Source organism: Canis lupus, chromosome 22, assembly GCF_048164855.1.
Source record: "Canis lupus baileyi chromosome 22, mCanLup2.hap1, whole genome shotgun sequence".
In the NCBI taxonomy this organism is placed as follows: Eukaryota; Metazoa; Chordata; class Mammalia; order Carnivora; family Canidae; genus Canis; species Canis lupus.
This window is the reverse complement of record NC_132859.1, coordinates 14,729,359-14,756,017: the sequence shown is the minus strand read 5'-3', so window position 1 is coordinate 14,756,017 and position 26,659 is coordinate 14,729,359. Positions and strand designations below refer to the sequence as shown.

General features: G+C 36.5%; 1 protein-coding gene across 11 annotated transcripts in view; it reads right to left on the bottom strand.

The window, feature by feature from the left end:
• Window positions 1-26,659, bottom strand: part of TFDP2 (transcription factor Dp-2) — a 162,333-nt gene that overhangs the window by 46,718 nt on the left and 88,956 nt on the right. For 7 of the 11 annotated variants that reach the window (XM_072792432.1, XM_072792429.1, XM_072792430.1 and 4 more), the window contains one exon: window positions 2,884-2,987. In XM_072792432.1, the coding sequence (XP_072648533.1) occupies window positions 2,884-2,987 (104 nt within the window). Of the gene's footprint in view, window positions 1-2,883; window positions 2,988-18,989; window positions 19,043-19,418; window positions 19,444-26,659 lie in introns of those variants that run through there. The other 4 variants (XM_072792434.1, XM_072792435.1, XM_072792437.1 and 1 more) reach the window with 2 other exon arrangements.

Here is a 26,659-nt window from a genome sequence, read left to right as displayed (position 1 = left end):
TTTGTAGGAAAAAAAAAAAAAAGATGAGAGGAGGAAGGGAAAGAGGACATAGAAAAAACCTGTTATCATTATTGAGAAAGGCTTTGGAAATGAATTGCTATGTTCTGGTTTAGTTTTTCTTCCTCAATGTCAGACTGTCAACTGATATTCTTTGCTGATCTGAGAGTGATTAGCAATCCTCTGTTGTTCTCTCTTAGCCTAGTGCCTGGTGTGCCCTCAATAACAGAAATCCTCAATAAACATTTGCTGAATGAACAAACTGGAGGGATGATACACTCAAACTAAAAAGATAAGTTAGAAGTTCATGTGACATGCAATGAGTTCCTGAATTAGGACGATGACAAAGAACTTTAAGAAACAAAAATCAAAGAAAAGCCAACAGAACTTGATCAACCACTGAATACAGGAAAATTATATAGGTGATGAGTCAGATATGTTTTGTAAAACTGAACCTTAATTTTGAAATCCCAAGTTGAAATTAGAGGTAATTAGAGGTAATTATTTCCTATATTCAGTTGATCTGATAAGGAAATGAACATTTCTTTTAAATTTCAGCACCTCCCCAGCCCCCACCACCAAGAAATCCTTAATTTAAATGTAATCATGCAGTTTTGGACTGAATTACAGTTGGGCTATGAAAATCATATAGCAATTGGAATATCATTCTGAAGATTTTCTACCTTCAATCAATATATGTTACATACTACTGCCATCTACAGTAAGAACAGTCAAGGGATTGTTACAGCCTTTTATGGTGGCTACACTGCTGGTGAACAGCATAAAGTACAGCGTTGTCTAATCACTATGTTATATACCTGAACCTAATGTAACACTGCATCAATGATACTTCAACCAAAAAAAAAAAAAAAGAAAAAAAAAGAAAAGGAGGGGGGGAGAAAAGCCAAGAGAGCATCTCTATTCTGAAGGGAAAAAGAATCTATAGAATTAAAAGTATTACATTGAAGGATTTTATTATTTCACAAAATTTTAGTTTTCACTATAAAAAACATGTACTTTTTAACCATGTTAAAATAAAGATGGTTGAGATTATATGACAAGATACCTTTAAGAAAAGGGCAAGTATTCCAAACTAAAACAGATTTTGCTAAACTACTTTCTATAAATACAGAAAACAACTTTCTTCTTGGGACTTTAAAAAATTTCTATTTACCATTAAGACTTGGCTTGCAAAGAGATATGTGAAATTTAACTGGCAAGTAGAGAAAGACAACTGTAAGAAGCAGGTTTTAAAAAAGAAAAAAAGGTTTCATTCAAGTTTTCTAACTTAAAAAAAAATGCTTTTACATCACAGATGAGAGACTGAAGGTGAGGAGACAATATTCAAGAGAGATAAACAAGAGAAAAGAGAAATGGCTCTAACTGGGATTCTACAATTAGGAAGTCAAAAAGAAAGTTCTCATTTCTAAGAACTGGGAACTGTAAAAAGCACCTGGGTATTAAAGACACACATTAAGCCCTGGTTTAAAGAAGCACCCCAAATCTCCTTTCCTTCTTCTGACCTTTGTTTTGCTGATCCTGAGGTTGGTTAAGTAATGAGGTAAATAGTATACAAGAGTACTTATTGTCAGAACTAAGGTATGACAGTACTTATGTGTATACTAGTTCAACTTGACAATGGAAAGAAAAACTGTTTCCAAAAGAGGAATTCAAATTTGAGCCACCGCAGCATCACTCCAATATTGACAGCAAACAGTCTCTCAAAATAGAGGAGTACTGTGAGGGAGACACTCTAAGAGTTCGGGTATGTTTATTTAATTTTGGCATTTATAGAATCACATTTCCAAATAAAGACTTTAATTTAAAGTCGGGTGCCTTATCTCATTTACACCCAGTGGAGTGGCTGGTGAGAAGGAAAAGCTTAGTAAACATTTGAAATACACCCTGAACTACCTTGAAATGGGGATACTTACCTGAGCTTAAGTCTCCATGAGGTCTGGAGCTAGATTACATTCTTCACATAGTTACAGTAAATTGAGTAAGATCTTTAGCTTGAATTCTGTAGATAATTAACAGTCCTCAAGTGATCAAGAAAAATGTCATGGCTTGAATGTCTTAAAATCTTAAAGATTTGCTGAAGCCACTAGGTATGTTAAAATGCATCTTTTGTCTAAATAATTTTGCATTTAACAGAGTCCAGAGTACTGAGTACTATGGGCAAAATTTATCCTTCCTGCTCTATAGATGAGAACATGCAAACACTGGCAGTGAAGAATTATACTTCAGGTGTTTACATACTTTTGCTAAAGGTGGCTGAGACCATTAAATTAAGTATAGTTTTTAGAGTTATTGCATGTGACTTTGTTTATAAGTAAGGCTTTCTAAAAGTACTTCAAGCTCTAGCATAATTAATGGAAATACCTTCAGAGAAACAGTTAAATATTTTCTGTTTTTCATTCATTATTTCTACTGCTAAAGATTGATAGCTCTGGATATAGATTAACTGTTGGGTCATAATCAATTTATATGAGAGTATATAGTTTATAAGAAAGAGGAGAACAAAAAAAAAAAAAAGAAAAAGAAAGAGGAGAACATAAAACAACAGATTTCAAATCAACTTGACCAAACTAAAAACAAGAGAAGCCTATCATAAGGAGCAAGCAAAAACCTTGATATTACACATCCAGAATCCAGATTCATGAAAATTAAGCACTCAAGAGCACAATGCATTTCTTTTTTCTTCAAAGAAAAAAAGCTTTTCTTAAGACTTAATCAGTTACATCAGATGAAAACGAAACTTCTTTAAAAAGTGACTGAGTTAAAAAGTGAACCAGAATTTTTGTCCAGCATCTTTAGTACCATCATCCTTTAAGTTAGTGTTGTCTAAGCAAAACCTCAAATTCTAAGATTTGATGGTTTTCTTACCATTTGGGGTCCAACATTCACATTTATTGGTCCTAAGGTTTTTGGTAAAATCTTTGTTGGTGAGTTGGTGCTGGAAACTGGAAACGCAACAAATGAAATGTTACCTGAAATGATATCAAAATATTAGGTTAATGTTCTGTAATACAAGGTCACCTTCCATCTATACATTCACGGTACTAACCCCAATTTTGCTTAAAGTGACTTACAACAAGAAGCATTACTAAAAAGCCATTCTAATGATTGCTTTCTTGTAGTGAATATAATTAATTCTGCTGAAGAGGAAAACTGTAAATAGTTCAGTTTTAGTGGGTTTTGAGAGGAAAAAATATTTAGAGAATACATAATGCAAATCATAGTTACTATTAGCATTGAGAAATCTAGTTAGGTCTTTATTAGACATCATAGACCAAAAACAAGTATGAAGCAAAATATGAAGTAAAATATCTATTAGGATTTATTCATAGAATAATAGAAAATGTTTTTACTAAAAGTTAACATGTTTTCAAGTGAGTTGGTAGTTTTTGAGGTTTTATCACACTAGAGAAAAAAAAAATTATGCTACCTAGTGATACTGAAAACTGTGGGATGTGTTCAGTGTTTTCAAGTGATATTGACACTTTAAATTTGAAATTAAGGTAGCCAAGTGCTACTCCAGAAATGAGAAGCTAACTGATAACTTTCCGAACTCTATCAACTACTTAACTCCTCTGGACAAACTCAGTTTATCAATGTTTTTCTTAAGAATCTAATATAACAAAAGAGATCACCCAGAAAGTATGTAAGAAGTTCATACTGAAACTCTGGGGGAAAAAAACAAAATTTAAGAGGACAAGATACCTTCTTCTCAGATGGCCCCCTTGGCTCTCCCAGCACTTGCCCATGTTCCTTAGCCCCCTTCTCTCACCTTTTGATTCTCAGGAGATACTCCTATTTCCTTCAGTAAGGAAATCAAGCCATCAGGCTATATTATAGCTTCTCTTCTTTGACCTGTGAACCTATCTGCACCCTCACATATTTTTACTTCTTTCTCTTTGAGTGGAAATTCTCATATAAATTATTTCTTTCATGTCTCTGAATGTCCTGTCTTCTTGGGGGTCTCACTTACCAATTATTTTCTCTGTCTTCTAATTTTCCAACTGTACCATCAGCTCCTCCCCTTCAGTTTCTCTCTCTGCCCATCTACCCTATATCATTTTCCCTCTATACCCACATCTTAAAATCAAATTCTTTCTTTCTTATGCCCACTCAACAAAGTCGTATAGCCAAACTCCTTCATGTTCTCAGTCTTAGTATACGACTGAGTCTTGGTATATGATCATTATCACCCCAGTGACCTGGTCCAGAAATAACCCCTCATTCAACTTACCAGTATATCCTATTTGTTATCTCCTTACTCTGGCTCCTTTATGCTGCTGGCACTTGTTTAATTTGAAACTTGATCAAATCTGATTTGAACACAGTTATTCTCTAACTCAGTGATTCACCATCGTGGCTGTGCAATGGAATCATACGGAACTCAACAAAAAATACCAACGCCTCAGTCCCACTCCCAGAGCTGCTGATAAGACTGGTCCGGAGTGAACCTAGGCAGACTGTTGAAAGTTCTCCAGATAGTTCCAATGTGCAGCCAAGCTACTTCATATAGCTCTGCTTGCCCCTCCACACATCTGTAACAAACCAGTCCTTCAACTGGAGAAACTGTTCTGGACACTCCCCTACTTTAGGCCTTCAAAGATTCCACAACACTGTCAATGCCTCTCAGATTCCTCAACATGGTACAACATCTCCTATCTGGAGATCTCACCCCTGCCTCTCTTCCCAGTGTCATCTTCAGTTACTCCCTCCATTCCTATCAGGTTAAATACTTTGCAGTTCCAGAAAGGCCACAGCTCACCCACTCTAGCTTTGGCGTATACCTTTCATTCTGTTGGAAGTCTCCCTGCTGGGACAACTTCTACCTCATAGCACTTCAAAATGGAATTCCAAACTACTTTCTAAGTAGTGTGCCAAAGTCTGTTCCAGAGGCTTCCATATACACACTATCTCATTAATGCTGAGGACAACAGTGTAAAATGTATTATTACTGACTCCATCTTACACATGAAAAAACTGAGATAGAGTGAGGTTAAATAATTTGTACAAGGTTCCAGAGCTAGTGAGGGCCATAGCTCCACGTTCTAAGCCTCTGCTCTGTGTGTCACCTTCTCCTTTATAAGCTGTCCCCTAGCCTCTGTGGTCTAGTTCTGAATACACTTCTTTTGACTGTTCATAAAACCTATGATCACTTGCTTGTTCTAGCTATCATTTACATAGTTCTAAGAGGGTTATGTCTCTCAGCTTTGTATCCTAGCATCTGGTTTAGCTCTGGCATAAAACAGGTGCATGAAATTATAACAACTGTTTGATTAGCGTAGATTTGAACTATTACCTTTTCTAATCTCGATGCCATACTTCCTGTAAGGTAGCCTAAATTCTATTTTTTGTTATTTTTTAACTGGTGCCATGACTTACACTGAGTTTAAATAAATTTAAATGCTAGGTTTTTTATTATTTTGAACAACTAATATATCAAAGTTTCCTTCCTCTGTAACCATTAAACTGATTTGTTTTTATATAATACGCATATCTTACCAATCACTAGATTAAGGTTATTATCAAATTTCCCAAATATGGTTATTCACCTATTTAAGAATCCATCCTAACTGGAGAATAATCTCTGATTCCAAGGGGAGGAACAGCTATATAATTGATAGACATGTGCCATAAACTCAGTCCCAGGCAGGACAAGCATGTGAGGAAGCACATAGCCCTGCAAAAGTCTGGCTCTCAGATTTTTTTATTTTTTTATTTTTTATTTTTTTTTTTTTTAATATATTTTTAAATTTTTATTTATTTATGATAGTCACAGAGAGAAAGAGAGGCAGAGACACAGGCAGAGAGAGAGGCAGAGAGAGAAGCAGGCTCCATGCACCGGGAGCCCGATGTGGGAATCGATCCCGGGTCTCCAGGATCGCGCCCTGGGCCAAAGGCAGGCGCCAAACCGCTGCGCCACCCAGGGATCCCATCTCAGATTTTTTTAAAATTGAAGTACAGTTGACATAAAATATTAGTTTCAGGTGTACAACTTAATGATTTGACAATTACATATATTACAAAATGCTCACCATGGGTAAGTGCAGTTACCATCTGTCACCATACATTATAGTATTATTGACTATATTCTCCATGCTGTACGTTACGGCCCCATGATTTACTTATTTTATAACTGGAAGTCTGTACCTCTTAATCCCCTTCACCTATTTCATCTATATCCCCCAAGCCCCTCTGGCAACCACTGGTTTGTTCTCTGTATTATGAGAGTCTGTTTCTGCTTTTGTTTGTTCATTTATATTTTAAGATTTCACATGTGAATTAAACCAAGTGGTATTTGTCTTCTCAAGATGGTTTTTAAAAATGACCTTAGTGCTGCTGAACGTTTAAGATGAGATCATCTCTGATACACTGTTAGAAGTAAAAGTCAAAAACTTGCAAAGAGCATGGAACAAGAAACACAAAAAAAGACCATTAAGATTAGGGAACAGGTTGACTCCAATTTTAAATCTAACACTGAAGGAAAAATAAGAATATAAAACTTTGGTCAAAACAAAATGAAAACCATCATTAAAGCCAGATCTGTCATGCCAGTTAATACCAAAAGAACTTAGAGGGAACTTAATAAATTTGACAAATTGGTTCTAAAGTGCATCTGGAAGAGTAAAGGCAGAAAACAGCCAAGAAAATTAAAAAAAAAAAAGGAATAATGGGCAAGAGGGGAACTTTAGCCTACCAGATTTCAAAACTATTAGACAGCTGAAGTGACTGAAATAATGTGATATTGTGAAGCTGATAAACAATAAATCAGAAATTAAAGTCCTGAATTACTTCATGTATATATGAAAATTTTATATATGGTGAAGGTAGCATTTCAAATCAATGGGGAAAGGGCAGATTATTTAAAAAATGTTCTTGATTGTAAATCTGAAAATTAATATAACACTGTATATCTACTATGCTTCAATTAAAAAAAACACACATGAAAGAAACGTTTCAGAGATAAATTGTCCACTTGGATTTCAATTTCTCATCTTGTACAAAAATCAATTCCCAAATGATCAAATATTTAAACATAAAGATTAAAGCCATAATGCCTGTGTGGCTCAGATGGTTAAGCATCTGCCTTCAACTCAGATGGTAATCCTAGGGTCCCAGGATCAAGCCCTGAGTTGAGCTCCCTGCTTGCTGAGGAGTCTGCTTTTCTTTCTCCTTCTGTCCCTCCCCCTGCTCTTTCTCTTTCAAATTTTTTTAATCTTAAAAATATTAAAGCCATAGAAGTTTTAAAAGAAATGTAATAATAGTTTTTTATAATTTGAGGATGAAGGCCCTTCAGAGCATGTTACAGAATTTAGAAATCTTACATGAAAACAGATAGCATTACCTAAAAATAAGTATTTCCTAAATAGCAAAAGACCTAATACTCTTAAAAGACAAATCTCAAACTTGGTAAACAAATTTGTAACACATAGGTCACTAGGTTACCATCCTTAAAAACTTTTATTTACTTAACTTCCCACCTATAAGTCAATATCAGTAAAATATCTCAATATAAAAATAAGCTGAGTACATGAAGAAACCTAAATGTCAATGATCACATGAAAAGAGCTTAATTTTATTTTACTTTTTGAAAGATAATCACACACCAAGAGAGGCAGAGACATAAGCAGAAGGATAAGTAGGCTCCCTGCAGGGAGCCTGATGTGGAACTTGATCCCAGGACCCCAGATCACGACTTGAGCCAAAGGCAGACACTCAAACCTCTGAGCCACCCAGGTGCCCCTACTTTATTTTATTTTTTTAAGATTTTATTTATTTATGAGAGAGAGAGTGAGAGAGAGAGGGTGCGCGTGCACACAAGCTGGGGGAGGGGCAAAGGGAAAGCAAGAAGGCTCCTCAGCAAGCAGGGAGCCCAACTGGGGGCTCGATCAGGACCCTGGGACTCTGGGATCACAACCTGAGCCAAAGGCAGATGCTTAACCATCTGAGCCACTCAGATACCAAGATGCTTGATTTTAATTAAAAATTTTACACTTTTTTAAAAGAAACCATTTCATGTACCAGATTATAAAGATTAATAAGTTTGATAATGGTTTGAGTTAGCAAAAATGTGGCAAAATGGGTGCATTTACAAAATATTTACTTGGCATCTACTATGTCAAGTACTCATGCTGCGCTCTCATGCATATGCAGTGCAAGTGACACTGTCCTACTGTCCCCTGCACTCAAGCGGCTAACACACTGTCAGTGGGTGGGATATTGGACAGTCTTTCTGGAGGGCAGTCAGACAATGTAACTGGAGAGGAGTAATGGGTCTATTGGAGTACAAAATTTTAAATAAGTGCTTTAAAAACAACTGTACACATTTTAAAGGCTCTTTCCACTTCAACAAATCTCCTTTTTTTTTTTTTTTTAAAGATTTTATTTATTTATTCATGAGAGACAGAGAGAGGCAGAGACACAGGGAGAGGGAGGAGAAGCAGGCCTCCCTGCAGGAGCCCAATGTGGGACTCAATCCAGCAACTCCGGAGGCAAAAGCAGATGCTCAACTGCTGAGCCACCCAGGCATCCCAGCAAATGTCCTTTCAACTCCCTTCCATTGCCTAAGTGGCAAGCTGATCCCAAGCCTCTGCATCAACATCATAATTAATTCCAATAATGGGAATACTCTCTGACTAGCAATTCCTCTGCTGGAGATATATCCCAATAAACCAAGCAGATAAAAACAATTAAACATGTCCTAGAACTGCAACATTTTAGATAAAGGCAAAAACCTAGAAACAAATATGTAAACATCTTTTGGTACATGTATATGATGGGCTATTATACAGTCCTTAAAACAATTTTACAAATATGTACTTGCCAGGGAAAAATGTTCCCATTACAAGAGACTATGATTAGTATGATTCCATTTACCTAAAAGCTACATATACTCACAAGTTACATTAGCAAAAAAACTATAGCAGGATAAACAACAAACTAAGAGAGGTTAGCTCTGGTGAGTAGTATGGAGAAATGTTTTAGTTTATACTTTTTTATTTTATGAACATGCATGTGCTTGTTTTATAATTTGTTTTATAATTTAAAAAGCTATTGTCACTCTGGAGGGAAAAGAGAGAGGGGGAGGGAGGAAAGCAAAGAGCATGAGAATCAGTCACAGCTGTTGAAACAAGATAAAGATCTATAAGTGAAGTATCTGTGTTTTATAATTAGTAAAAATGAAATCTGCTTTGGAAGTAGTTAAAGGAGCTCCACTGGGATTTCAATAATTATAATATCCAGAAATAAAAACCATGTATTTAGACATTGTTTACTTTCATCAAATCAACTAGTTCAGCAGCAGAAACAGAACTTTTTTGACTCAAAAGGACATACTTAAGTAGGTTATAAACATCTAGTATCCCAAAATTTCAGCCAGGTTAAGAGAAGTAAACCAAACCAAGTATAAAGAATTTTTCCTAAGTACCTGGCCTTAATTCATAGCTCCTTGGCAACAGGGGCCTGACACTGTCCAGAAGCCAATCCCTGGCAGTTGGTATATTTATTAAAAACAAAAATTTAAAGACCTGCCTGGATTTGGGTTCTGGCAATTCCCTGCATTAACAAATGAGATCAATCACCTAGGGAAGTGGCTCGGAAAAAAAAGAGCTCAAACTTAGCCAAATCTTGGCAGAGGCACACAATTTGGCTCAAAATTTTATTTCAATTTTCTGAGTAATTAGAATCTTTCTGCTTTCCATTAGAATTGTCTAGACACCAAAGATTTCCTTCACTCATAATTCTTGTAAGGGGTTCCAGTTCTAGTTAGTCACCTTCAATATGTCCAATTAAAATGAAAAATTCAGTGAAATAACTGTGGTTTGTCTACATGATGCCAGTGTGAGTTATTTTTTTCATAGTACTGACTTTCTGGAAAAAAAAATTTTTTTTTGGCTTGAATTAGTTTTTGGAAAAACCTTCACCCAAGCCTATATCACATCCTCCTAGAAGAACCAGATTAATAACTCACTTTAAGAAAAAAACATGCTTATTTTACAGGTTTATAAATATCTCCAATCAGAAGTAGTTGTATACTTTCTGCCTCCCCCCCTCCGCCCCCCCAACCAGGGTCCAACTTCATAGAAAAAGCTAACCTTCAGCCCTAAATACTTAGAAAATGACCTGGTTTGTGGTGGTGTAGGTGTTTGTCAAATTCATACAACTCTAGGCTAAATGGGTTCAGGCTCTACTACATGCAAATCATATCTTAATAAAAAAAATGGGAAACAGTAACCTAGGCAATTTCATACTTATTAGTAACAGGCTAATTACAGATTCTACAATTCTTTGCTTTCTTCCTTCAGACATTTACTTGCTTTATTCCTTAGGTACCTTCTAGTCTCTGGCTTGGTCGTCACATCAGAGATGCCCGACCACTCTATATAAGCACTTCCTAATTTACTATGACTTTTCACCAGTAGTTATTTATGATACATTGCCTATTAATATTTACCTGCTTAGGTGAGTATTACCTGTCCATAGCCCACCGACTCTTAGAATTTAAGATCCACAGGGACAAGGGATTTATTATCTAATCCACTGCTGTACCTCCAGCACCTAGCACATCCTGCCTGGGACACAGCAAAGTTCAACAAATATTGCTGTGTGAAAATGAATGCACGAGTTAATATATGAATGTCTGGATGGAAGAATATGATACAAATTCCAGAGGCATGAGTGTATAGTGAAAACTAAGTCTCCTTCTATCTCCAACCACCACCTAACCATTCCCTTCCCTAGTGATGGCTACCAGTGCCAGGTTGTATATAACCTTCCAGAAATATTCTAACATATACAGACATATATCCATAAACATTCTTTTCCCCTTCACATATAGTTGAATACTGTATCAGTTTGCATGTTGTTTTTTTCCCACTTAATAATACTGTATCTTAGATATCTTTCCATACCTTATCATAGTTTTGCCTCAATATTTACTTTGTTAGCTACAGTGTTACTTTTTATGGTTCTACAAGTTTATTTATCAATCCCTTAGTAATGGAAAAACCACAGTATTATAAACATTATTAATAACAAAATCTTTTAATACTCCAAATAACACTGCAATGATTTTACACATCTTGACATGTGCTGGTTGTACCAACTGACTGCACCAATTAACCCTCCATACAGAAATGTATAAAAATGTCCATTTCCACATATCCTTACCATCTCAATGTGTTAATCAAACTTTGTCAACTTTTACATTAAAAACAATTTCTCATTTCATTTTGGTTTTAATTTATTATAATGATATTCCTTCCTGAAAATTATGCTCACTTTCCTATTGGCTATTGCTAACTGGTAGACACACTTTAAATATTGAAAAAATAACTGTATTTTTTGTTATGCCTGATGCAAATATTTTTCCCAATTTGACACTTGTCTTTTGCTTTTATATATGGTTTTCTTTGCACATTTTTAAAAAGGTAGTTTGTTTTTTTTTTTTTTTTAAGAGAGGGAGAGTGGGGGATGGGTGTAGAGGGAGAGAGAAAATTCTAAGCAGCCTCCAGGCCCAGCACAGAGCCCAACACAGGGCTCCAGCCCCTGACTCTGAGATCCTGACAGGAGTCAAATGCTTAACCGACTTAGTCACCCAGGCACCCCAAGAATGTAGTCAATTTTATTTTATTTTATTATTATGTTTTAAAGATTTTATTTATTTATTCATGAGATACAAAGAGAGAAGGCAGAGACAGATGCAGAGGGAGAAGCAGGCTCCTCATAGGGAGCCTTTTTTTTTCCCCCAGAACTCTGGGATCATGTCCTGGGCCAAAGGCAGAGACACTCAACCACTGAGCCACCCAGGCGTCCCTGTAGTCAATTTTATAATTCTTTCCTTTTGTGACTCTTGTGTCAGACACAAGAAGGCCTGTAAGTATGTTTAAATATAAAAATGAAGGTCAGAGTAACTGAAGTTTATTTATCTTGAATCCCCTCCTTGGAGGTATACATCATATACAGACCTGCTACATTTTACTTATCTTATAGGTGTGGTATTTCCAGTTGGCTATGCTGTTCTTTGAAATTAGCTATCATTAATTATATACTAAGACTGCATTAAACATCCCCCATGCTTTTAGTATTTTAATGCCTTCATTTTAAATTTTATATCCTTGACTCATCTGGAATTTATTTGATGTGAGAAATGAAAGACCCAATTTTTTTTCCCTGATGGCTACTTTGTAAAAAAGATTTTATTTATTTATTTGAGAGAGAGAGAGAGAGAACATGAGAGCGCACAGGCGTGGGGGTGGGGGTGGGGGGCGGCAGAAGGAAGAAGGACAAGCAGACTCTCTGACATGGAGCTTGATCCCAGGATCCTGAGATCATGACCTGAATTGAAGGCAGATGCTTAACTGACTGAGCCACTTAGGCACTCCCTTCAGATGGCTACTTTTAGTGAATGATCTACACACACACACCCCCATGCTGATATGAAATGCTACCTTGATCAATTACTTATTTGGGTCAATTTATTGACTTTCTATTCTGCTCCGCAGATCTGCCTATCTAGGTGACAGTATTACATGCCTTTACTTCATTCATGATTAACATTTCCACTAGAGAATAAGCAAAGTCAGAAAAGGAGTGTCAAGCATTTCTTCCCTATCTGTATTACCCTTTTAACTATTTAATAAGTGTTGTAAAGGACTATCAATTGGTTTCAAATACAGTACTAATGAGGTCAAATCACAGGTCGATTCTAGAATAGGCCAATTCATTTTGCAAAGGGAGAAGATTCCACATCTTAAGGCTGTATTTCTAATGTCAGCCAGCCATCTAGAAAGCAATATATGTTACAATATGGATGGCTTAGAGGATATTTATCACCTTATTTGACAAATAAGTTCAATGCACTATCTTCCTAGGTAAAACACAATAATAACTCATAATTAATTTGAAAAGGCAGCATATCCAACTGGAAATGCCAAACCTGCAAGATAAGTAAAATAGAGCATGTCTATATAACCATAACTACAACATTGCTAAAAATGGGAGGTGTGAGAAACAGAAAATAAAAGTTCCTAATATCTCCAAATTTTAGTAGTTCAAGTGGCCTCTAGAACCTCCCCTTCCATATTTGGTTCTACAATGGGATTCAAGGTTTCTATAGTTCAGGTAAGGACACAAGATCTGAAACACACATACCAATATATTCAAAGGCATGGAAAAAAAGCCTAGCTGTTTTTGCAGCTGTCAGAACACAGCACTTCTAGGATTCCCCAAAATAAATCACCTAACCAGAATCTTTCCATGAACCAAAGAAAGGCTTTCCATGAACCCAACCAAGAACCCTAAAATGGCCATAACAAGAAACGGGCTCTTAGCCTTAAGGGCATACTCTTAAATGGCTCAATCAACCTTTCTGTCAGTCTTTTCTACATACCTGCCCTAGAGGATCAAATCTGTTCTCTTGGCTTTGATAAGCATTTCTACATGGAGGACACCTTTTAAAATGATTACCTAGCTCCCGGTTTCTCTGGTATCTAAAACCATAAATGCCCTGGATTCTTCACTTTGAAAGGAGAAAAAAAATTTCTTTCTTTATCTTTCTGCATGCCAGGATTTAAAGAGGGCCTCTTCATTTCTTACATGAACTCCGTAATTCAAGCTCTGGTATTTGGAATATTATAGTTGTTTCCATTTAGTTCATCAAACCTCAAAGCTAAAAGATCTTAGAAATCATTTAATCCATTCTCACTAGGTTTTCTTTGTAGGACCTTTTCCTTTCAGTATTTTTTAAATGTCTATCCAAAAACATCTGTCTCACCTACAGATTTGATCCTATAGCTTTTTCACTAGCTTATCTTTAGTTAAAACATGTCATTTTGTCCTTTTTCTATTATCTTGTTCAGTAAAGGAGGCCTTTAAATCTTAACTTTCTCATTTCTCTTCCACTTGCTTAATTAGAATTTCCCATTTTGGGGACAATATATCTTCTGATTAATACTTGAATTAGTTTACCATATGGCCTCAGACAATTTGGCTCTTCCAATTCTTCATAGCAATTCTTCCCAAATGTGCCTGGTTATAAGATATAAAGGGGGTGGGCAGCCCAGGTGGCTCAGCGGTTTAGTGTCTGCCTTCAGCCCAGGGCCTGCCTGATCCTGGAGACCCAGGATAGAGTCCCATGTCGGGCTCCCTGCATGGAGCCTGCTTCTCCCTCTGTCTCTCTCTGTGTCTCAAATAAATAAATAAATAAATAAATAAATAAATAAATAAATCCTTAAAAAAAGATATAAAGGGGGCGGAGGGTGGGGAACTAGTATCCCTCTTTTTCAAAAATGCATATTCCTAGGCTCCCTTCAACACCCAAAATAGCAGAAACAAGGTGGGAATGCCTATTTTTAACAAGTGCCTCAAACGATTCTCATGATCAGTCAATACTGGAGACTGCTTCAAGGTCCCTTTGTTCAAATTAGGGAAGTAATGGAGTATAAAAGTTTGACTCTTTCTATTACATTCATCTCTGTCTAAATTTTTAAAAAAGAATGGGCTTAGTGACCCTTATTTCTTCAGTCTCTTGTTTTTGCATGTTACATCTTTTCAACGGTTAGCCTACATTCAACCCCTACTACTTCCAGCACCATCACCACAGCTAGTACACCCACCAGATGGCACACAGACACTGTGTGCATGCCTAATAAAAGAGTGAGCGGAAGGGAGCACATTTTATCTCCTACCAACAGCCACTGAATGGCTAGGGTAGATCAAGGCAGCTGGGTGCACCCACAAAGATCAGAATTTATGAGTATTAGAATACCCAAGTGCACTTAATTGGAAATCATCCTCCTGAAGAAGCCCACAACCCCTCTATGACGGTAACCTGCCCCAGACTGTTAACAAATAAATCATTTAAAATTTACAGCCAAGAAATATTTTTCCAATATTTATAAAAGACGGCAATATGGCATTGACTGTAGATATATTTACCATTTAAAAGTTGGATTATTAAAATCAATTTAAAACTTTAGGACAAAAAAAAAAAAAAACAACTTTAGGACACTTAAACTCAAACTGAGCAAAGACCACCCACAAATTAGAGTTTCAAAGCAGTTCTTTCCCCCAGCAAATTAGAAAGTATTAAATTCCATAATACCATACTCAAAATTTCAACGATCAACATCTTATTTCAATAATATGTTCCATTTGAGAGCTATTATTGAAGGTGCATATAAATTATATTTGAAGAGCAAGAAATCTTAAAGTTAGACATCACTATCAACAAAAATCTTTTTTTTTAAACAAAAATCTTTTAATTAAAATTTTATCCACTGAAAGATTAAAAAAAAAAGATTTTGCAAACTTTAACACGTAAGTTCCCTGGGTCTACTTGGCACACCGTAAATGCTCAGTTAGCAGCCTCTTCATTTTTCTGTCAGAGAAATTGCCAAGAGAGGACAAACTTTGTATCATAAGTGAGCAAACTGCCGAAAAACAAGCCCCCCACTGATGGTCTCTAGCTTTAGAGTCAAGATCCAAAAGTTCATTTACAAATTGGTTGCTTAAAACTTGGTAGGAAGAAGTAATGCTGTTATTACATGATAGGTTCCTGGATCTTTCGCAAGAGTTAACTCATACTATACTAAAAGCACAATATTCATACTATTTTATCTGCTCCTAAACAACAATGTAAAAGATCTTCTTTTCAGAAAAATATAGGCATCAGGTAAATCTTCCCTCCGACCTCCTCCTCAGAAATGAGATTTCTAGGTTGTTGTTTCTAATTGCACACATATATACATAAGGCAGAGAGAATGTTTACATTAGTCATTCTCTATGAATATTTTCTAACTTGGAAAACAAAGAATAGGTAAGGCTCAGATTCTCCAAGACCTCAGTTTTGTCTAAAGAGTTCATATATACAAGGCGAGAATCATAGGTACCTCACTTCAAAAGTCTTCTTTCAGTTTATTGCTTTTAATTTGAAGGGTTAACAGTTTCAAAGATTTCTGTTATTGTTGTTGCCAATGCTGTTAAATAACCTAATATCATGCCTATAATGCCTTCTATAATCTGAAGTGACACACATTTTTGATAACTCCAGTCTGGGATGTTGTCATAGTTATATATCACATGTGGGGCCATCAATTTTTTTTAGGGCTGGCTATTTCATCAAATTTATATATACTTTGATCAAAATGGTAAAAAAAATTTACTTTACTCAGACCTATAGAGTTTGCAAATCCATTTTATTTTATTTTTTGTTGAAGGGGAGAGAGGGGGAAGGAGAGAGAGAATCTTAAGCAGCTCCACACCTGACGACGGGGCTCCATCTCACAACCCCGAGATCAAGACACAAATCAAAATCAAGAATTGGACCCTTGGGATCCCTGGGTGGCGCAGCGGTTTGGCGCCTGCCTTTGGCCCAGGGCGCGATCCTGGAGACCCGGGATCGAATCCCATATCAGGCTCCCGATGCATGGAGCCTGCTTCTCCCTCTGCCTGTGTCTCTGCCTCTCTCTCTCTCTGTGACTATCATAAGTAAATAAATTAAAAAAAAAAATTAAAAAAAAAAAAAAAAAAGAAAGCCCTTTAAAAGAATTGGACCCTTAACCCACTGAGCCGTTCCCCTGTAATCCCATTTTAAACTCCATGTAAGTTATTTTACTTATCTTAGAAAAAAAATGCTCAACTGCTACCTATTGCTGTTCCTTAAAAAAGCAAAACATATGAAGATAACTTTAGAATCTTAGTGTAATCTTAATTAAAACAATGACCTTAAAACCTTCAAAATATCTAAATTCTGTCATCATCTGAAACAAAGGAAATCTTCAGGGAAGCTCACAGATCCCAGTTAAAAGCAAGAGAAATCTTTAATGATTTCCCTGAGTGTTGGTATCTTTTCCTGTCTCCTCTTTAGGCCAATTAACATTTAGAAAACCATTTTAATATTTGTTCCTTAAACAAATTTTGAACTATCATTCACAGAATTTTTTTGGCTGTCATCTATTCTTACTAATTTTACAGTTTAGGGTATGGCAAATTTTTAATAAGTGACCGATATGTGAAAGATCTGGTGTTCAGCACTGGTTTTCCGAGAGCCAACTCTAAGAAATACATAATGTTGTAATGTGTATAAATGTACACTATACAACAGCACAGAGTTTCTTGGTTCTTGTAAAAGGAAAGGTTTTTTACTCATTATGAATTCCACAAATTCAAAAACTATTTTTTAAACTTTAACTGCTCTCATTACATGCATATTGCTTCCAAATTCTTCCTTTGCTACTTTACAGCAAATAAACATTCTTCTCTGTCCATTAGCAACCAACCCAAGCTTACTATCTGTTTAAAGGTTAATTTCAGTTAAATTAAAAATATTTCTCTCACATTTCTTATTCAGAGATCTTTTGGAATAAGTCTTATGCTTCTCACTGAAGATAAAAGGATTTCTCACATTATATGCAAATAATGTTTCATAATGCAATTGCATTTTGAGCCTTAGTATCTATTGTGCAATTACAAACTTTTGCAACCTAAGTATTCCTTATGTATTTTATAATGGCTAAATTTTTTTCCCAAATATTCTGTAGGATTTAAAGGTCATTTTTTCCATAACTTACATGCACTAAAATTAACTTTCTCACGTCTCCATTAATTACACTTTTTTAGTAAAAAAAAAAAAAAAAAAAAAAAAAAAAAGCCTCTCCAAAAGGTATGTTACTCTACTAATTCTCAAATTCTAAGTATAAAAGGATAAATTTTAAATGACTAAGTTTTATTTATTCCCTGATTAAGTCAGATTTACGACCTCCCCTCCCCATTCCAGCTACTGTGAATTTTGAATAAAACAACCTCAATTGTAACAGAAGAAACATCTGTTGCTTTTTTCTTCATCAGGGCTTTCCTAACTGAAAGAAAGGCTCTCTCTGCCTGACCTCCTCTTCCACTCCCCCTCCCCACCCACATTAAGTTCCTTAAAACTCTTTTTTAAAAGTAAGTGTATTATTTAAAATTTTACTGTATCTACTTAAAATGTCATAATCTATGTAGAAACATTCACTTCCTTATTGAAATTCAAAGAATGAGTAAATGTTATATACATCAAGAAACAAGAGATGTGACTGGTAGAGTGTTAATTGTAACTGAAATGCAGACTTTAGAGAGTATACTTGATCAACTCAATCAAGTTGTCACACATTCCCGGCTCACTCGGTATTATTTAGGGCTAAGATTTTCTTCATAGGTTTCAGATTCATATAAGATCTTACATGCTATATTTTCTTTGCCAATCCAACACTAACATAATGGCAGTCACTACCCCAAGAGGCAGACACCAAATGGTGCCACCCACACTCTCACACTGTGCCTCATAATAAACCATAAAGCAGTGGAATGCACCGGCCCCTTTATGAGCAAACAATGCCTGAGCTTCATTAGAATACAGCTGACATTTTCAAAGCACAAATACTTTTAAGAAAAATGTACTAGGGAAAAAAAGGAATGAAACAGCTATAGAAGCTGAAATTTTTTTTAAGTGTCAGGTTTATTTCAAAGATCCTGAGGAAGCGTATTTTGCTGCTGACAATTTAAAAGTTTTCATAGATGAAAAAAAATGTATAGTTAAGGGCAAAAGCTTATTTTATTAACTACTGGGGGAAAAAAATGAAAGTAAAAACTATCATTTGAATTGCATTCACAGGTAATAACTATGAAGTCCCTTCAAAATTAATTCATTTCCTCAACTGCTTTCTTATTCTTGAACGAGGAAAACTGAGCTCCAGGATCATTTTCACATTTTAGTTGATTTATATAAGTAACTGAGTGATAAACTAAGCTTACTCTACCCCTCCCCCCCGCCCAACCCAACCCCCATACCCTGTAGTTTTCCTGTCTGCAACAAGCAAGGACGTCTTGAATTCAGCGTGCTCTTGGCTATTTATCAACTTAATATTGCTGCTGTTGGAGGAATATAAAATAAACGCGGTAAAAACTCACCCAGCAGTAAGAAACAAAATGATCTCTCTTACCTGGTCTAAAGAAGCATGCCTCTCACTGCAGCACCAACAACACTCTACAGTCTTTGTTACCATTCAGTGGAAACTTGAGACTGTGTCAGACATAAGCAATCGAGCTCGGAAAAGCTCAATTTAAAATACTTCTCAATAAAACTAAAAAGATGCTCAAGAAAACCGTTGAGGTAACTGGCTTTCAAAAGACCTATAAAGACTGTCTAATACAACAACAAGATCATCTGAAAGAAACTGGAAGTTTTAAGTCTTAAGAGACACAGGGGCTTTTTAATGTGTAGAATCTTACTTTCTCATTAAATTAAAGGTTGTTTTAAAAAATATGCTTAAAATAAAAGCAGTAAAATGATAAAATGGCTAACTCCAAGTTAACATTTTTCTAAATATCACTTGAATTTTAACTGGCTAAAAAAACAAGATTAAACTTACTCATGAAATCTGCATAATTCGAATTGTACATGTCAGGCTATTTGCTGGTTTCAAAGCAGTCACAAAGCAGGAGACCTAAATGCATCTTGAAAGCAGAGCAAAAGCACCAGAAGTTGTGGGGAGGGGGGTGTGGGAGGAAAAAAAAAAGAAAAATAAAGGAGGAGAAACTCTTGAAAAACTGGCCGGGGCTTTTCAACCTGTAATAACTGTCCAGCTCCTCTGGGAGGAAAAAAAAAAAAAAAAAGTCCTAGTCCTGCCCCCTGAGATAGGAGGCTATGTTTCAATGCCAAAATGAATGACAGGCCCATTTCTGATATCAACAAAGAGCAGCTTAGTTGTGCTTGATTTTTTTTTCCCTTTCCCACACAGTTAGAAGTTCTAAATTTTTCAGGTTAGTATCTTTATATCTAGGGTTAAGTACCTTTCTCCATTTTCTCAAGAGAACCCCAGTATGTTGTCCTAGTTTTTTTAAACGATTAATTAAAAATACATACCTAATCATCTTACTTAGTTTTTCCTAGGCAGGAAGCTAAAAAAAAGATGACCTCTAAAAGTTCCTTTCTAAATCTATCCTTTGCAATATCAGATCACCATATGACTAATTATTAATATTAATAAGCTTTTCCTGAATATGTGAGTATAAGGAGAAACTAAAAGTAGGTAACAAATGTAAAAATAAGGTAACAGATAAAAACAGATGTCAGCTAGACATAAAAATCATTTACTAAAGTACACGGGTATGATTATATACAAATTCAAAATAATAAACACTTTGATCAATGGTATATATTTACTGAATGCCTATTATGAGCCAAGCGCTATTTGGGGCTCTGAAGATATAGGAGTGAACACAAGAGACAAAAGCCAAAACAGGGATCCCTGGGTGGCACAGCGGTTTGGCGCCTGCCTTTGGTCCAGGGCGTGATCCTGGAGACCCGGGATCGAATCCCACGTCGGGCTCCCGGTGCATGGAGCCTGCTTCTCCCTCTGCCTGTGTCTCTGCCTCTCTCTCTCTCTGTGACTATCATAAATAAATAAAAATTAAAAAAAAAAAAAGCCAAAATAAAAATCCTTGTCTCCAGTGAGCTCTCCTAGATAGATGAAGATATCTCTTTCCTTTTTTGATTAGTTACCACCTAATCTGAAATACTCTCTTCTGAGAGTATGTCTTGACAACAGCTTCAGGAGGGCAAAGATTTTGTGCTTTCTTCAGTATTGTATCTTCAGTGTCTAAAGCAGGGCCTATTAGACCTTCAAATAGATATATGTGAATGAAACAGATCAAAGAGAGCCTTTTCTTAGTGAAACTTTTCTTTGCAAACAGATTCCGTACCACCTATTACACTTACATGCTTAAGGGTGTTAATTAACTTGTGTTGCAATTATATAATAGCTTAAAATTGAGAAAACAACCACTTTGGCCTTGTGTCTTTTCAGATCCTAAAATCTGTTTTCACTATCAGATGTGAGGTCACTATATTTGAGTAAAGGAATCAGTTAAAATTTGATACACTGAGTTTCTGTGGACTATCAGATTTCAGAGGAGTTTGAATAAAAAAAGAACTTTGGAAATTACATGGCATCCCATTAGTTTTACATATGTGGGAATAACTTTAAACTCCCCATTCTTGATCACCTCACCATAAATCACACACAGAAAATAAGTGCACACCTTTAACTTGTCAAGTCAGCCAAAAGTGCTTATACATGTCACCGAAGGCCAGAATATTCAGGGGCTAGATAGATATGGTCACACCTATTCTAGTATAGTCTTAAAACAAAAGGAAATTAAACTTCTCAGTACTCAGATATACTTATCATACTTCTAAATAGCAGAGTATCACTCTCTCCTCCTGTGCCACCGCCAGAGCTGGACAATGATTAAAAATTCAAATATACACTACCTGGAACATTCACACATTTACTATGTATGGGTATTTTGTTTTTGTTGTTGTTTTATTTATTTAAGACAGTGTGAAAGAAAGAGAGTGTGTGTGTGTGTGTGTGTGTGTGTGAAGCATGGGAGGGAAGAGGGGACTCCTTATTGAGCAGGGTACCTGACCCAGGGCTCCATCCTAGGATCCTGGGATCATGATCTGAGCTGCAGGCAGACACTTAACCGACTGAGCCATCCAGGTGCCCCTAGTAGATGTTCTCACAATAAATCTAATAGCAACCCAAGGTCAGGAAGACATGTGATGACTGAGATCAAGTAATGGGTAAGATAAAGTGGGGCCCACGCAGGATTTCATCACGAATGGTTCCTGCAGGAGCGATTTTTCTTTTCCCTAACCATCATTCATTCTTTCTTCAACAAATACTAAGAGCCTATAATGTATCATGCAATGAGCGAGGAAGCAAATTGACCTGCTCTCTACTGTCTACCCAACAGATCCGACCTCAAGCCTCTCCCTATTCTTCCATTTTCCTCCTCTATGCTTGCCTTCCATGCCAGTGCCCCTTCCCCAGTCCCAAGTTCCACACTTACTCTGCCCTTCAATCTACTTCCAGGCCTTTCTGGGCAAGTAGCATAATCACTAGCTTCTGTGTTCCTTTATAACTGTATCACACACTTTGGGGGAATGATGAGTCTTCCTACTGGAGTAACAAAATACATCTTGTGTAGGTCTTCTCAAACAACTTCTCCTTAATCTTCTTAGAAAATCCACTCAAAAAATAAATAAAAGAAAACAAAACAAAACAAAGAAAATCCACTCAAGCATCGTATTATTTAGAACCACTGGTTGCATAGAGAACACCCAAGGGGGCTAGGTATTCACTCCTCCAGGTATATGCTAACTTATTCAGACTAGTTTCCTATGCTTTGGTAACTTGACCACATTTTGCAGGTACCTTTCTGATTCTGTAGGCAGAAATGATACTATGATAGCACAACCATAGTTTTTATTCGCCCATTCCTTTTTTTTTTTTTTTTAATTTATTTATTCATGATAGTCACACGGGGAGAGAGAGAGAGAGAGGCAGAGACACAGGCAGAGGGAGAAGCAGGCTCCAAGCACCGGGAGCCCGATGTGGGACTCGATCCCGGGTCTCCAGGATCGCGCCCTGGGCCAAAGGCAGGCGCCAAACCGCTGCGCCACCCAGGGATCCCTATTCGCCCATTCCTGCTTACTTTAGGACCCATGTCTCTGCCAGGTCCAAGTTGTGAGGGAATGGAGATTACCTATGTTAGTTTCCTATACTTAATCACATTCTGAAATAAAATGTCTAATCATCCTGATGAGAACTACACCTAAAGCAAAGGGTTCCTTTGCTAAGTGATGGTTTCTTAAAAATATCTTGCAATAAAAAGTAACTTCTCCGGGGCACCTGGGTGGCTCAGTCACAGTTAAGTGTCTGCCTTCCACTCAGGTCATGGTTCCAGGGTCCAGCAATGGAGCTCCGCATTGCATCATCACATCATCTGGCTCCTTGCTCAGTAGGGAGCCTGCTTCTCCTCCCACCCCAGCCCCCAACCCCTCCCCCACAACCTTAACTTCCCTGCTCATGCTCTCTCTCTCTCTCTCTAATAAATAAAATCTTTCAAAAGAAAAAGTAACTTCACCTTCACTTGCTCCTCTTCCCATCTTTAAATACAGACATTTTTTCTTTCTTCTTTTTTTTAAGATTTATTTTTTCATGAGAGACACACACAGAGAGGCAGAGGGAGAAGTAGGCTCCCTGCGGGGAGCCCAATGCAGGACTCAATCCCAGCACCCCAGGATCAGGACCTGAGCCAAAGGCAGATGCTCAACCACTGAGCCACCCAGGTGCCCCCTGATCTTTTCTTCTAAGAGTTTTGTATTAATAATTTTGCTACTTCATGGATACAGAGTTCTGGTTTTACAAGATGAAAAATTATAGAGATGGATGTTATGATAGTTGCACAGCACTATGAATATATTCTGTACCATTGAATGGTATATTCTGTACCATTCATTTATATATTCTGTACCACTGAATGGCACTATGAATATATTCTGTACCACTGAATGGCGAGAATAAGTTTTATGTTATGTATATCTTACCATAATAAAGAAATTAACAAAACAAAACAAAACTCATGTAGGAATGAGAGCATACCTTCCATTTAATTTTACTATGAACTTAAAACTTTGCTGACAAAATTGTCTACTTTTTAAAAAAGCACATGTAACAATCTTGTCCAAAATGTCTTTTCTCCTCTTCTTTACCCCTTTAGTCCATCCACTCCACAGCATCCACTAGTACTTCCACCTCTATTATAAGAACTTCTCTTACTTCTTGGGTCTAACCTAATCTCCTACCTGTATATTCTTACATAAAAAACATTAAATTATCAAGTCCACATAGTCCATAAGATACATTAAAATATCAAGTCCACATAGCTAAGATCAATGTGCTGTAAGAATAATTTTGTTAAAAAAGAATAATTTTGTTACAATCTAAATTATAACGATTAAATTACATGATAATTTCTAAATGAGATGTTGCCAAAGCAAAATTAAGTTATTAGTTCATTCAATCTACACATATTTACTGTTTACAACATGCCAGCCTTAAGTGGGGGGCCTAAAAATACATGGGAGAAGGAAAAAATATAATCCCTAGCCTCAGGAAGTTACAGTCTAATAGAGGAAACACTATAAACAAGCAAACAAATACAAAAATACCAATTGTGTCCATTGCTAGGAAAGAAACTAGTGGCATCAGAGAGCTCGGAAGGAGTATTCCACGTGTGCTCTTTAGACAAGGTGCACTGGGAAGATCTCTCTGCAGGGAGTGATATTTAAGCTGCAACCTGGAAGATGACGAGGTGTCAGCAAGGTAAAAGCAGGGAGAAGAGCACTTCAGACAGCACAGAATAGTGAAAAGGTTCACAACACTCATAGCCTTAAAAGTAAAGCAAATAAATTGAAACTGAGAAGCCAAACAGAATATATATAAGGGAATGACTTTAGGGAAAAAAGTAATTTACTAATTTTTGTTATTTACACAAAATAGTATAAAGAATCCATTTCTTATTTTCTTATCTGAGGCTACAACAAAAGAACATGGGGGAATGAATCTGGATCACGGATGCCATTCTGAGCAAAAGTCTAAAAGGGAATTCCAGGATTATCAGACCTCAACAAACATTCTCTAAACACAATCATGAATGCACAATATTCCACTGTAAACATGTGCCATATTTTATTTCCCTACAAATGGATATTTACACAATCTCCTTATTTTGCCATTATAATTATGTAAAAAAATTATGTAATAAACACTTCAAATCTATTCAAATCTATTATTCTTTTTTTGAAGATTTTATTTACTTATTTGAAGGAGAGACAGACAACAGGGGAAGGAGCAAAAGAAGAGGAACAAGCAGACCACGCTGAGTGCAGAGCCCAATGTGGGGTTCAATCCTACCACCCTGAGATCACAGCCTGAGCCCAAATCAAGAGTTGGACGCTTAACCAACTGAGCCACCCGGGCGCCCCTCTCTTATTCTTTTCTGATGACAAACTCCCAGAAGGGTTTTACTAGGTGAAAATATATAAACTGTTTTAAGTTTGATGTATATTACCAATTGTCTTCCCAGAGGACTTAATACAGAGTCATGCTTTTTTTTTTTTTCCTGATTCATACTCCTAAGAGAAGTAGATTTAAAGAATAAGAAGGATAAATAAAAGTAAACAGGAGAAAATAAAAATCATCATCCATCCAGAAATAATTATAATGAATGTTTTACATACACATATCAAGTCTTTTTCTATGCCACATATTTTTCTTTTTCCAAAGAAAGCAGCGGGAGGGATCATGCTGTACATGCTGGTTTTAACTCTTTGAACTCAATAAGTTGTTTAGTTATACATATCTATACATCTATACATCAGTATTTATCACACTGCTTCCAATTTTTCATTTTATTTATTCATTCATTTATTTGACAGAGAGAGAGAATGCACGCTCATGTGCACAAGCAGGGGGCGAGGCAAAGGGAGAGGGAGAAGCTGGCTCCTGGCTGAGTAGGGAGCTCAATGCAGGGCTTGATCCCAGGACCCTGGGATCATGACCTGAGCAGAAGGCAGCCCAACCAAATAAGCCATCCAGGCACACCCTCCCTCCCCCCGCCAATTTTTCATTCTCATCAACAATGCTGCGCTGAACATTCTTTGCTAAAATCTTCACACAAGTCTTCCTTTAATTAGGATAAATCCACAGAAGAGAAAATGTGGAGTCAGAGTTTGCATATTTTAAAGATTTTTGAAATACACTGAACAAATCATCCTCCAAAGAGGTTTATCACTCTAAGTTCCAGATCTGCCTCTATCAACTCCAAAGTGGGTATTAACAACAATAACAACAAAACAAAATCTTTGCTAAACTGAGTGGCAAACATTGGCTTTTGTTATTTAAATTTGCATTTGATCACTGGTTAAGTTGAATATGTATTTATATTTTTATTATCCATTTGCATTTCTGTGTAATGCCAATATTTAATTTATTTATTAGTTATGTTTACTAAGCCTCCTCTGGTCTGTGAAATTTCTCAGATCTGCCTTGTTTTTGATGACCTTGACAGTTTTGAGAAGTATTGGTCCTGTATTTTGTAGAATGCCATTCAATATGGGTTTGCCTGATTTTTTTTTTGTTGTTTTTTTAATTTTTATTTATTTATGATAGTCACACACACACACAGAGAGAGGCAGAGACACAAGCAGAGGGAGAAGCAGGCTCCATGCACCAGGAGCCCGACGTGGGATTCGATCCCAGGTCTCCAGGATCGCGCCCTGGGCCAAAGGCAGGCACCAAACCGCTGCGCCACCCAGGGATCCCGGTTTGCCTGATTTTTTTCTCAGACTAGAGTAACAAATTATTGGGAGGAAGATCTCATCACATCATATTAAGGGTACCAGCTATCAACACGATTTATGACTGATAAAGGATCAACTGGCCAGGGCTATTTTTTTAGGTTTCTCTACTGTAAAGTTACCCTCCCACCTCTACCCTGTGTTTCCATAAACTATAATTTGGAAGCACCCCACTAAATGCACCCCAGACTCACAGAATGGGTGGAGGGTTTAAGCTCTACCTTCTTGAAGAAGTTTCTAAATTAGTGTGTAAATAAACTATTTGGAATTCTGTATGGAGACCTGTCTCTTCTCCCTCACTTATTTATTCAATCACTATTTATAGGAGTATGTAATCATGTATTTTTATTTTATACTTAGTTAAAATCTTATCTTGCATTATTTATTTTGCTGCTCAAA